Here is a 13,850-nt window from a genome sequence, read left to right as displayed (position 1 = left end):
TAAAATTTGTCAAATGCAGTAAAACAGCCCTCCGAATTAATTCAAAAGGCGACGCACTGAAGCAGCCATTTTTTTTTAATTTGAAGAGGAATCAAACCATCCTTTTACACCTCACATTTCTCTAATTTTCTTGGTTCCTGATTATTTGAATTTTCTAAACACAACATTAATGCATACACTCGTCTCTACAAGCATTATCAAGATTAAATCAACATATGTTAAGATTAATAAATTCATCACATCCATTTTGTTATCGACGAGTACATCACTATCAATGGATGAAAAAATAATTAGCTATAAATACAAACAGGCATATAAAAGAATTGAATACAATGAATATGTTCTACCCCCAAAGAATCTAACATGCCGAGCTAACTCAGTTCGTGGAATTTTTATTTTCTTGGTTCTGAAATCCACGGTGGCCACATGGATGCTGTTCCAAATCCAATTGTATATCTAGCTAATAAAGTGTGTGTGAATATAATTAGCTCGGCGTGGGAGCACAAAGATAAAAAGCACATAAAAATAAAACAAAAGGCAAATGGGCGCGGTCGCATCAGTTAATCCGACAATCACTCTTCACCCATTATGCTAAAAACGAGCTTTCGCCACTAATCAAGCCCAAAATTAGTGGGAGGCACAAAAGAACATAGGCTTTAATTAAAGGAAGAGCAGCTCGTTGTTAAAGTGTTTAAAAATTGGCCAAATTGATTGAAAACAACAAGAAAAATGTTTGAAATAGACACATGCACAATCGCCATAATTAAAAGATCAGGCCAAAGTAGGCAACTGAGTGCAAACCTTGCCCCGTAGTATATATAGTAGCAACCATTAATTATTTACACTAATTGGCACCATTATATATATAGCTAGCTAGGAGAAATGTAGACAAAAATAAAATTTTTAAAAACCAACAATGCATGCATGCCAAACGAAGAAAACAACATCCACAAGGGCACACACAAAAGCTTAAGAAATTCAAATCTAATAAAAACTCGAAACTTTAGATCAAAAAAGTTGGCATCATCACTGTTCATTCCTCTAAACAATATTTACACTTGGCATAAACATCTCTGATGATCTATGAACAACCAAAGAACCAACACATTCTTTCTTCTTCTAAAAAAACAAAAAAAAGGCGAGCAGCTCAGTCGATCTCACGAGGTCTCGATCGCCGCCGCCGGCCGGAGCAGGTCGTACTTGGCCCAGACGGCGTCGAGCGGGCACGGCTTGCCGGCGTCGAGCCTGTCCCATGGCTTCCCCTTGCCGCTCCAGTGCAGGAGGCTGACGGCGCCGGCGTGCAGGCCGCGGCAGAGCCCCCGGTAGTTGTCGCCGCCGAGGCCGTGCTGGTTCCAGCGGTGGTCGACGGCGGCGATGCGGCCGGCGAACACGAGGAGGAACGGCGGCAGCGAGCCCAGCTCGTAGATGCGCACCCGTCTCTGCAGCTCCATCCACTCCTCGATCTGCGCCGTGTACCCCGCGCGCCGCCACCGGGGCAGGTCGAGCACCATCACCCCCGTGTTGAAGTAGCACGCGCGCCGCCCCGCGAACGCCGCCTCCGACAGCGCCCGCGACGCCCAGAACCCCGGCGTGAAGTAGGCCGTGAAGTTGGCGCCGCAGTACTCGGGCGCCGCCACGGCCGCCTCCCCCGGGAGCGGCGTCGCGGCGAGCGCCGCGATGTCGTCGGTGACCACGACGTCGGAGTCGAGGTAGACGACGCGGCGGACGCAGGCGGGGAGCGTGGTGGCGAGGTAGGAGCGGGCGTAGTTGAGCGGGCGGTCGAGCGCGCCGCGGATGGAGGTGGAGATGAGCCCCGCGACGCGGGACTCGTCGAACGGGTACACCCGGAACGCCAGCGACGGGAACGACGCCCGCACGGTGTCCCTCAGCTCCCGCACCGCCGCCGCCGCCTCCGGCGACGAGGAGGAGGAGGCGAGGAAGTGGAAGTGGACGGACTCCGGGCAGGAGGCGTGGCGGAGGACGGAGAGCACCGCGGCCATGGTGCCCCTCAGGTACGGCGCGTCCAGCGTCATGGCCACGTGCACCGCCGCGTGCGGCGAGCACGCCGCGTCCGCGTCCGTCGCCGGCAGCGGCGGCGGGCACCGCGCCGCCGCCGAGTTGGTGAAGTGCGGCGCCTCCCTGTACTCCGGCACGGCCACCGCCGCGCCGACCCCCAGCATCAGCAGCAGGACGAGCAGAGGAGCGCGCGGCATCTGAGCTAGCTTGGCCATGTCGTCCATGTCCTCGCGTGTTCGCGTTTGCGTGCGAGAGACTGAGAGGAGAGCGCGCGCGCGCGCGTTTTATATACGGCGCGGCGCGGCGTGGCGTGGCGTGGCGTGGCGTGGCGCGGCGCGTGGAGAGGCGCGTCAAACTGGGGGGTCAAACTGTCAAAGGCTTTTTGGGAGGGGGGAAAGCGTGTTCAGACTTCAGACACGTGACGCGTACAGGAGTGGTACTAAACGGGTTTGAGAGAGGACGCGTGATTAATGGAAGGGGGTTAAATGCTTAACTTCGCGTGAGGATGGGATTACCGGCACGTTTGGCGTTTTTACTACAAGTAGCGCATAGTTTGCTATTTTAGGGTAAAAAAGAAAGATTTGCAAGTGGTGATGCTATTGGAAGGGAGTGTAATTAATCATGCCTAGGATGGTTCTCTTCTTTTTTTAAGTATAGCTTTTACATGTTTACCTCATGTTGGTTTGTTTAATTGGGATTGAGACCATCTGATAAGGAGTGGCACTTGGGTTAACTGTGAGTAACTCAACAGAAATTATGTTAGTTCCAAGGTTGTCAGGATCGGGATACTAAGTAGTATCATTTTGTTTAAAGTAATATCGAATCGTTGGATCGTATCGTAGTATCGGGATACTATGAGATTTTCTTTTTTAAGTTTAATTAATATTTATATTAATTATATATAGCCATTCTATATAAAAAAAATGTCATGCAAATAGAGACATTTATCAAGAGAAACCACGTTAGTTTTGATATATTTAACTAATTTTCATATAAATTTGAGTATATTTAGTTATATTATTTTTCAAACCATGTTATTTTAAATAATATTTTGTAGTATTGTAGGGATCGTAGAATCGGGATACCATCTAAGATTTTGTAGGATCGTGTAGTAATGAATAGTAGGATCGAGATATTATAAAAATTAGGATACTAGGTGGGATCGGTATCGTTTCGGCTCGGTAGGATCATAATATCGTAAGATACTAGATACGAATCGGGATAATGACAACCTTGGTTAGTTCTAAAAAACAGAAATTATGTTCTGTTTAAATTTCGCATGAAGTTTTGTCACTAATAAAAAAAGACGTGAATATTAGGGCATGACCTAATATTAAATAATTAGAAGAGGTGAGGCATCGAACTTAGGTTGTCTAGCCAGCCACCTTGCGAAGCTAGTCGGAAAACCCCTAGATGTTTCTCGAGTTTTGTTCCTAGTAAATGGTTTAATTTTTTCACATGACTATTTTGTTCTTCATTGCCCTCAATTATAAGGAGCAACATCACACATTTTGCCATCGGTTCTCTTCCTGCGCTTTTAGGGCTTCTTTACCACAGTTGCAACATAGAACATACCTGTTCTCATGTTTTTGTACTTTGAATCAGGTAAACTTGCAATCCCTTTGTCTCTAGTTAGGCTAAATTTTGTCCTTTTTGTCATCACTATTTCAAGCCAACCAACGACCACCATTGCAAGCTACCTGCCACAACCTTAGGCCTTGTTTAGTTTATGAAAATTTTTTGGGTTTGATGTCATATCAGATATATAAACATACATTTAAAGTATTAAACGTAGCTTAATAACAAAACAAATTATAGATTTCGCCAGAAAACTGCGAGACGGATTTGTTAAGCCTAATTAATCCGTCATTAGTAAATGTTTACCGTAGCACTATATTGTCAAATCATGGCGCAATTAGGCTTAAAAGATTTGTCTCGTAATTTACACACAAACTGTGTAATTGGTTTTTTTTTCTAAATTTAATACTCTATGCATGTGTCCAAACATTCGATGTGATGATTGAAAAGTTTTTGTTTTTTTTTCCTCCAAATCAGGCAGAACCCTAGAGTTGAGGACGATCTCACTGCCATGCTCTTCCAAACTTCCACAAGCTTGGGCGCAATGCCGCGACCTTAGTGATAATTCCTTCAAATCAGGTTGAACCCCAAGCTCTTTCTCTCCTTCACATGGTTGCCCCTAATCCGCATCTTTAGCGCTAGCCATGGTGGCCGATAAGCTCGATCTCCACTTCCACGAGGGCCACTTATAAAGAAATAGAAGCTGGTATAATGTGCAATTTATTCTTTGGAAAGATAGGAATAGAAAAGGAACAATATTGAAATATATGTGCTCGCAGATCCCAAAGGAATCTAAAAACATAGATGCAATCCAAATGAATTCGGCTATCCTTAATGCTATCTTCCAAACAACCTGGATAATTAGAAAAAAAGAAAAAAAAAGTACAAATTACGTCCCGAACTATGACGACAATATGAATTACCCCTAAACCACAAAATCAGATATTTTATACCCTGAAATATCTATACTGGACGAATAACCCCCCTCGACCCAATCCAAATCGGTATTGTCCTACATAACGTTCACGTGGTAATCTAGTCATCATTTTTTTAAATGGTGGGGCCCACCTGTCATACTCTCCCACCTCTCTCTTCCCCTCTTCCTCTCAATCTCTCTCTATCTCTATCTCAGATGTCGTTGGGAGCGACGAGTTGGTGGCTGGCGATGGGCGTGCCGGGGGCGCGGCAGGCGGTGGGCGTGGCTGAGCCCGTGTCCCCCTGCTGCCGCGCCGCCTTGCTGTCCCCCTGTCGCGATGGAGGGCGGCGAAGTGGCGAGGGTGGAGGCGGAGGTCGTCTCCGCCCTTCTGCTCCGAGCCCCCGGCGACCGCCGCCATCACCACCACCCCGTCTGAGTTCGTCATCATCATCTTCAACCTGGGGTCGTCGGTCTCTCTCTCTCTCTCACCCCTCTCTCGGGCCGTCGGGTGGTCAGCGTGCACAGCAGCGGGTCGACATGGCCGTGTCTCTCTTCATCCTCGGCTTCTCCCTCCGCGTGTGGTGGGCGGCAGCGACGGGTCGACATGGCCTCATCTCTCTTTGTCCTCAGCTTCTCCCTCTGCGTGTCGTCACCTGGCTCCGAATGGTGGGCGGCGTCGACCGGCGTGGCGGCAGCTGTCGACGTTTGATGTCGCGATTCCGGTATTTGCATAGTATGGGGATCGTTGATACCAGGATATATGCGAGATTGAGGTAAAAGAGATGGAGACGAGGATTTTTATACAGGTTCGGGCCCCTGAATTGTCAGGTAATAACCCTACATCCTGTTGGCCGAAGCCGGTATTGCTCTTATTCACCATAATCACACCCGTACAATATTTGGGGTAGCCTATCTAACTGTTATCGACATGGCGGTCTGAATGTCTGACTCGTAGTCGACAACAGGGTAGCCTTCCTCCTCGAATCCGCATCCGGCGAGATCAGAGACAACGCTATATCTCTCCTGACGGTATCCGTAGGCACCATAGGGGATTAGTCATGCCTATCTCTGAAGTCGATATCTGGTGTCTTGTCTTAGCGTATGTTGGCTTGTATGTTGTGGCTTCTGTTGTTCCGTGTTCACTCTCCTCCTAGGGGGCCTTGTATTTATACCCATAGGTGTCCCCTTGTCCAAGTAGAACTAGGGAAACCAATATGGATACAATCCGAGTAATCCTTGTCGTTTTCATGTAGAACTCTGGTTATCCTTCCTTATGCGGAACTACTCCTATATCCGAAGATTGTTTCCGTATAAGACATGGTATGTGGTGGGTCCTGCTGAGATTTAGTCAACTACTATTAGGTATGTGGTATCCATAACCCTGACAGCAGCGGCGGCGGCGTTCTTGATGGGGTTTGGATTGTCCAGCGCAGGTCGAGCACACGGCGTTGCGCGCGCGGGGGGGGGGGGGGGGGGGAGGCGGAGGGAGGGTGCGGGACGCGGACCGCGGGCTACGGGCGTCGGCGAGGAGAGCGCTAGAGGCGATGGGGCTGTAGTGTCGCGGACTCACGGAGAGGGCACGAGAGGCGGCGGGTTGCGGCGAGGAGGGCGCTCCCTCGCTGGTGCATCCTCCAACCTCATCTGCCCCTCTCCCCACGACGATGACAACGAAGCCCGCCTCCTCCAACGCCCTCCTCGCCGCTTGCCGCCCGCGTGCCATTCTCGCGCTTTGTCGCCACCCCCCACATGCCAACCGCCTGTTCGTGCGCCGCCACCGCCGCCGACAGCCCGTCCACGCGCGCCCGAGAAAGAGAAGGGGGGAGGGGGAAGAGAGGTAATGACAGGTGGGCCCTATATTTTCTTTTATTTCTTTTTGCTGATTGGATTTCCATGTCGACGTCATGTGTATGCCACGTAGGAGAAAAATAGCTCAGGATTGAGTCGGAGGGGGGAGGGGGGAGGGGGAGTTCATCCGGTATCAATAGTTTAAGGTGTAATATGTCTGATTTTGTGGTTTAGGTGGTAATTCGTACTGTCGCAATAGTTAGGGGGAGAGGGGTAATTCGTACATTTTTTTTTCTTAGAGAAACAAACATCTAAGGATTTGAATTCTTAGAAACTCCTGTGAAAACCTTCAAATCGAAAGGTACATTCAGGAGGCCATTATTCATGTGCCAAAAAAAGGCGACCATTATTCGTTTCATTTCGTAGCATTCGTCGGTGAGGAATTGGGATCAGGTGCAGTGAGGGGAGGCATACTGCACAGCAGCTGTAGGTGGGACCCTGTAAGAACGTGCCACGTGGTCGTCTGATACATCCATATGATGCCTAGAGTCAGATGCCTTGCCTTCAGCTGCATAGGAAGTCATTTTGAACAGCGACGTGATCTCTAAAACATAATTTTAATTTTTTTTTCTATAAAAATATTTATTGAAAAGTGGCACATATATATATATATATATATATATATATATATATATATATATATATATATATATATATATATGAAAGCTAAATCTATTCATATAGTTTTTATATTTTCAGACTCAATAATTTGAAAACTATTCATGATTTATATTTCTAAGATTTTACTTAAATTTTATCCTAAACGACTTCCTTTAATAGTACGAGAGGAGTATGTATACTAGTACCAGTACTCCTGTACAGTAGTAGTAATGAAATTCTTAAAAAAAAAAGAAAGAATTGATCGAGAAGCAATCATGAGCCAAGATCAACGTTGGATCGTGAGGGACGACAACGTGGCGTTTTCAGATGCCAAAGCACTGTCCCAATTCTTCGTGTGCATTGCAAGCAAAATGGCCTGTCGGTGTGCACATGTCAAAAGACTTCCTTTTTTTTGAAAGTCTTGTCGTCTGATTATTGTCTTACAAATCACACCAATTTCAAATTTAGAACCTACATTTTTTTAAAAAAAAACTTATAAATTTGTTCTCTTCATTTTTCTACGGCTTATTAGTCGTTGCTCGTAATTTAACACATAACTTGATCAGAGCTGGAATAATCCATATATTTGCTGAAACTTCTCTGGCCCTGTCAAACATGTTTTTTTTAAAAAAGAAGAAGAACTTGAAAATTTTATGATAATCTAAATGCTGTCATTAACTCCTCGTGACATGGCCGCGTAGTTCAACAGGTAATGTGAAATCTTCAATGCCACACCGTTTATACCAGTATGGCTCTCCATGCCCTGCAAAAACATCTATCCATTCACATCAGCCTTCATTATGTGCCGGCTCTAGTTAATGCCTCCTCCCTACCTAATCTCAAATTCACACAGGCAAATTAATCGGTGAAATGAGATTAATTAACCTAAATGCATGGTTAAAAAAAGAAAACCATACTGGCTGCTGCACCGACACAAGCGTAGCTACAAGGAGACGAGATGACGAACACATCACACAACTATACACAAAGCATCTTCATTATGAGGTGACAGTGAGAGGAAGCTGCTGCTCCCTTGGAAAGCTCTACAGATCTGAATGATCTCGTGAAAAACTGAAAATGATGTGGAGATTTTTAAAAAAAAAGAAAGCAAAGGCAACAGTAATAAGATCGAATCAGAGGTGGAGAGGTGCTAAACAGAGTAAAAAATGGTGGCTTTTTCACATGGAAGATCAGCAAGTTCAGGAAGGAATGGTAAATATATCGTTTTCAGGTGGATCAAGTCGATGTCTCGATGATATCTCCGTCGATGCTCAACTAAATTAAGCAAGAAAGCAAAGTCAAGATCTCTCCTCACTCTTCATCCTCGGTAAAAAAATAAAAATAAATTACAGGAAGTCAAAGACATCTAAAACCGTGTAAAACATGAAACTAGTAATTAAAAAGAATGAATTACAGGAAGTCAAAGATCTCTCGAACGGTGTAAAACACAAAGCAAGTAAACTAATCATCCCCACCGTCAATTGTCATAAAAACTACCCCTCCGTCCCTGAATATAGCAACCTAAAATCAGATGGAACGTATTCTAAATCGGATGGAATACGAATACGTTCCATCCGATTCTAGGTTGCTATATTCTGGGAGGGAGTAATTGATTATAAAAACTGAACGGTATCAGTATCAGTAGAGATAACGGTAAAACACTGGTAGGAATGTTCATGAGCTAATAACTCATCCCTGTTCGCATTCAAAAAATAAAACTCAACCGTGTTAATGTGTACTATGTACAACCGGGTTCAAATATTAGGTCTGTGCGAATTGTGCATGACTCAACTGGTTATGTTTTCTTTAATCAACCCACATGTATTTAAGTTTTAGACTTGATACCGATGCTCTTATTTACGGTTAATTATTTTTTTCAGTGGTAAGTAACGTACCCATCAATAGCGAAATGTTCATGATGACTAGGTCAATTTTAAGATATAACGACCCATCATTTTGAAGGCGCTCATAGGGGTAAGGTGCGGGGATGTGCGTTTATAGGGGTGATCATGCCTGTGTTATAAGCAACTACGCTTGTACTGTGTTTCTGAAAAAATATTGGGTCTATGGTCATATGGATAATGCATAGGTCAAATATACTTTTATATATACGGTATTGCTAGATTTCAAAATTTCAGTAAAAAAAAAATTACACATCCATAAGCCAAAATTACATTGGTATGTAATATACAATTTTACTTAATTTTGTGGTTACATATATGGTTTTACTTTATTTTATCTGAGTTTGAATACTTGTTTACATCTAGTAATATTGTAAATCTGTATAAATTGTAAGTTTCTTTCATGTAGTTTGGTGTTTTTTTAAAAAAACTTTTTGTATGTTAGACTAGTTTATTGCTTAACTTGTTATCTAAGAAAGAGCTAGGTGTGATGAGAACCATTAGATTAAATAAGAAAAGTGACTGAAATTTAATTCAGGTTGCCCATCTCTTGAAGATCACCTTCCTTGCAAAGCTTCTGTTTAATTTGCCCCGTTCACTCTACAAATTCAGATTGATTTAGAGATTGTCCCCTTCCCTCTACAATTTCCTATTGAATTCGAGATTGTCTACAACTGAAGATAATCAATTATCCCCAAAAAGTTGTCCAACTCGTTAATCACAAAGACGCTTAACAAACTAACTAACCAGCTCCGTCTAAAACCGATCGAGTTTTTCATGTACAGCTAGGTCATAGCATGCCAAATTTCTGTGCATCACCGCACTAACCAAAGCACACCTACCAAAACCATTTCCTAGTACACGAACGACGTCGCGGTCTCCGCAACTTGTCTCCCATTACTGTGACCTGTACCTGAACCAGCTGCTGCTGCTGCCGCCGCCTACAATTCCAAACCCAATTCCAACACATGAATGTCTCACCAAGAGCAAGCTGCAATGCAACCAGGGTTCGCAACAGGGACGGATCTAGCGTGGAACGGCGAGGGTTCAAACTTCGAACCCTTCACTATCAACACCGTGACCAGGAGAGCCCCTGAAATTTTCTGTCATACATATACCTTAAAAAAGTGTTGAAAAAGTGTTGGAGTTTTTACTAATTTATTCAGTCTCTCTTGCTATCTTTCTGAATCCGCCTCTAGTTCACAATCTCAGTACTAGATAAAAATCACTTGCAAGCGGTATCTCCATTAATAAACCAATAAAGACAGATAAAATCCAGACATATCTTGTCAAAAGTTTTAAATCTACTTTGATTTTTCTTTAACTTAATAAAAAATTAAGCCGATCCCAAAAAATAATAATCCGGGTTTCGTGGTTTCTAGATAGATTGTAAACCTGAATGCAACTATGCAAACTAAAGCCAATGAGTCCAAAGATGGCTTTGACGGGCAGGTCAAACAGGTAAACTCGCCGTCAACTATTAGGCTCGGAATTAGGTACGTGCACCACCACTGTGTGATTAGGATCTCAGGATGATCTGCTAAAATTAGTCGCCCATTTGTAAATTCGAAGTCAGAGTTGGGTTCAGAGGCTGGACGATGGTGCGACCACGAGCCTGAGAAACTGGACAGTTTTTTTTGCCTTTTGAAGCGTCTAATTTTGGAGCCGTCGTTTGCAGAAAAGAAAATTCACAGGTAAGCCAGCTGTTAGACCGGACTAGCATACATCTCACCGTCAAGAAAGCTCTGTTCGTCAACTGATTTCAGTTCATCAACCACGAAGCTGATTGACCCGACAAGCTGCAGAAAAAGGGTCCAAAGCAGTCGTAAAATCATGCAGGTAAACCAAAGTAATGTAGTAGTTATATTACTTACATATGCAGCTGGATTACTTGCTGATAAGTTTTATATACGATTCACCGTGTTGATCTGGCATCACGCACAGCTAGGATTAGCGGCTGATCAGATCCTTCCAAACTGACTAGGATAATTAAAGCTGGTATTGTTGTCCACTAAGCACACATCAACTTAATCTATTTCTATGATTAGTAAGAGTTGATATCGCCGGACTGATTAGGCTGTGTTTCGGCGCATTAGGTTTCTAACATCCACTCCCTCGTTGTCCACACATGCTTCTGAAACTGATAAGCGGTGTTTTTTTTAAAAAAAACTATATGAAAAAGTTGTTTTTAAAAATTATATTATTTTTTAATTTTTTAACTAATGTTTAATAATTATGCGTTAATGGATTTTTCATAAGGGAAAGCGGAGTTTCCAACTTCAACCTCTAAATGCAGAATTAATGCAGTTATAGGTCTAGTTTAGTTCCAAAATTTTTCTTCAAACTTTCAACTTTTTTATTGCATCAAAACTTTCCTACACACACAAACATCTAATTTTTCTGTCACATCGTTTTAATTTCAACTAAACTTTTAATTTTGACGTGAAAAACACACCATAGTCTTGTAGTACTACAAGGAAGCAAAACGCAGACAGCCCAGTCACGCAGCATAGCAAAGCAAAGTAGAGGTAGTCGATGAGTTGGTCACAAGGAAGGTAGGCAGAGGCAGTGGCGTCTCCACTAAACCCAAGCCCAGCCAAGGCTATAGTTGCCCAACCCACTTGCCCATTGCAGATTTGCAGGTCCAAACCCCGTACGTACTTACCCGCGTCCGTCTCGTCTCGCCTTCCCTTTCCAAGAAGCTTCCCGCCGCGACGCGCAGCCGCGCCCGCGCCATCGTTGCTGCCTTGCTGGCTTTGCTGCTGCGTGGACGTCGCTTTTTCCTTGCTCAGTTCAGGCCTTTCAACCGATTGACCAAAAACTCTTCGCGGCATTTGTAAATTTGCCACCGATTTTTTTAATATTATAAGTATGTCACTCGAACGATAGTTCTAGTAGCATTTTTGTAATTTTCTAGTGACAGTCTTGTAATAACGATTTAAAATAGTGGTAAATTTGTAATTGCCTCAAACTCTTTATAAGGGGGAGCTATGGGTGTAAAGTTTTAGCGTGTCATATTAGGTTATTATATATGGTGTTGTTTAGGGTGCTGGGCAATTATGGGCCTGTTTAGTTTCCACCCCAAAATTTTTCACCCCGTCACATCGAACGTTTGAACACCTGCATGAAGTAAATATAGGCTAATAAAGTAGCTAATTGCACATATTGCAACTAATTTACGAGACGAATTTTTAAGCCTAATTGCTTCATGATTTGACAATGTGGTACTACAATAAATATTGTTAATGATGGATTAATTAGGCTTAATAAATTTGTCTCGCGGTTTATTGACGGATTCTGTAATTAGTTTTTTTACTAGTGCCCAAACACCCCATGCGACACCTATATAATATCCGATGTGACACGCCAAAACTTTACACCTCTGGATCTAAACACCCTCTATGACACGAAAGTACTACTGTGTTCTTAGCGACTTAGGTTGCGTTAGTTTCCCTGGGTTGGGAACGCTATCTTCTGGCACGGAAAACGGAACGGTCCATTAGCCTGTGATTGATTAAATATTTACTATTTTTTTTAAAAAAATGTATCAATATGATTTTTTTTAAACTTTCATATATAAACTTTTTACAAAACACACACCATTTAGCAGTTTGCGTGTGTGCGGAAAACAAGAGAGAGGGGTTGGGAACCAGCTGGAACGAACGCAACCTTAGAAATCAATGAAAATTATTATATTAAAATTATTATTAAATTAGCTACAAAATTAAGTTTTAGAATTTAAATTTTGGCTTCGGCTGATTCTTAACGCTCTTCAGCTTGTATTGCGATCGGTGGCGTGGTTTCTGCAGTGGTAGCAGCGGCAGCTTTCCTCAGTAGCTTTACGGTCACAATCAAGAATTCCAGATATGGCAGGCTGCTGTTCCATCCATCGGTGGTTTTTGGGGATCGGCCGAATTTTCAACGCCCTTCACATCCAAACGGATGCGCACAGGAACAAACAATGCTCTGCTTGCTTTTCTGGAGGGAGAAGAATTGTCTCGACTGCTCTTCTTCTTTGCAGATTTGGACCATTTTGGTGCTTCAAAAGTTTGTGGCATCGAGGTCAAACTGGCTGGCCCTACGATTGTCAAAAAGTTTCAGAATCGTCTATAAATAAATACGCACTCAGACAGTTCCAAGCCTCTCGTTAAGAAAATACTAGTACTAATATTAGATAATCTTCTTAGAGCAAGTTTAATAGTATAGACCACTACTAGCTCTAATTCATCTATAGCCAATTCATACAATAGTTGCTTACTATACTATTAATACATGGTCCCACCTGTCATACATACATTGCGTCTTGGAGTCCATGCTGCAGCTGGCTATAGATCTGTAGCCCACTGCTCTTCTCTCTCATCATTTATCTCATTAAAATATGTTTATAGCTGGCTAATAGTTTGCTATTATACCTGCTCTTAGCTGAGGGCACAAGTTGTGATTTGGGAATGACCTAGATTGGAGGCGACTAACATTTTTGGAAATAGGAGGAACTGACTGATACATGATGCTTTGGATCCAATCCAAGCACACTAGCACAGAGCACATTCATGTGCTACCAACACAGCGTTTCTTCTCCTCTCAAACAAACAACCGTCTCATTCGATACGACTTTAATGAGCTTAGAGATTCATCATTGACCCTCGTCTTTTAGCATGCTAGGAGGCCACATTCGAGAGTGTGTGTTTTGTAACATGTAACTGCGAAAAAAAAAAAAGAACAATCTCACTCCCAATCACAAAAAATTGCAGACTGAAACGGTACCAGAAGAGTTGTTTTGACTGTTTGAGAGAGCTGCCGAGCATGTCACTGACACTGTTAGTAGTATTCTCTTGACACATGGCCACTCCATGATGGACGTCACATTGTCACTACCCTGATTGGTAGTACTCCTTTGCCAGACGTACTGCGACTCTTCCTCTGTGCACATTTTGAGGTCTTAAAATGTCCCGTATTTATCTTTTTGTTTATACTTATATTTATTAGCTAAAATT

General features: G+C 43.3%; 1 protein-coding gene across 1 annotated transcript; it reads right to left on the bottom strand.

Annotated features, from left to right (window-relative positions):
- Window positions 1-589: 589 nt before the first annotated feature.
- LOC127765877 (probable galacturonosyltransferase-like 1) lies at window positions 590-2,257 on the bottom strand. Its single transcript, XM_052290844.1, has one exon. It carries the CDS (start codon window positions 2,238-2,240, stop codon window positions 1,158-1,160), a length of 1,083 nt encoding a protein of 360 aa, XP_052146804.1. The 5' UTR covers window positions 2,241-2,257; the 3' UTR covers window positions 590-1,157.
- Window positions 2,258-13,850: the final 11,593 nt, after the last annotated feature.

The sequence above is a fragment of the Oryza glaberrima genome, chromosome 3, assembly GCF_000147395.1.
Source record: "Oryza glaberrima chromosome 3, OglaRS2, whole genome shotgun sequence".
Taxonomy (NCBI): Eukaryota; Viridiplantae; Streptophyta; class Magnoliopsida; order Poales; family Poaceae; genus Oryza; species Oryza glaberrima.
The sequence above is the reverse complement of the archived record's forward strand: the minus strand, read 5'-3'. Positions and strand labels throughout refer to the sequence as shown.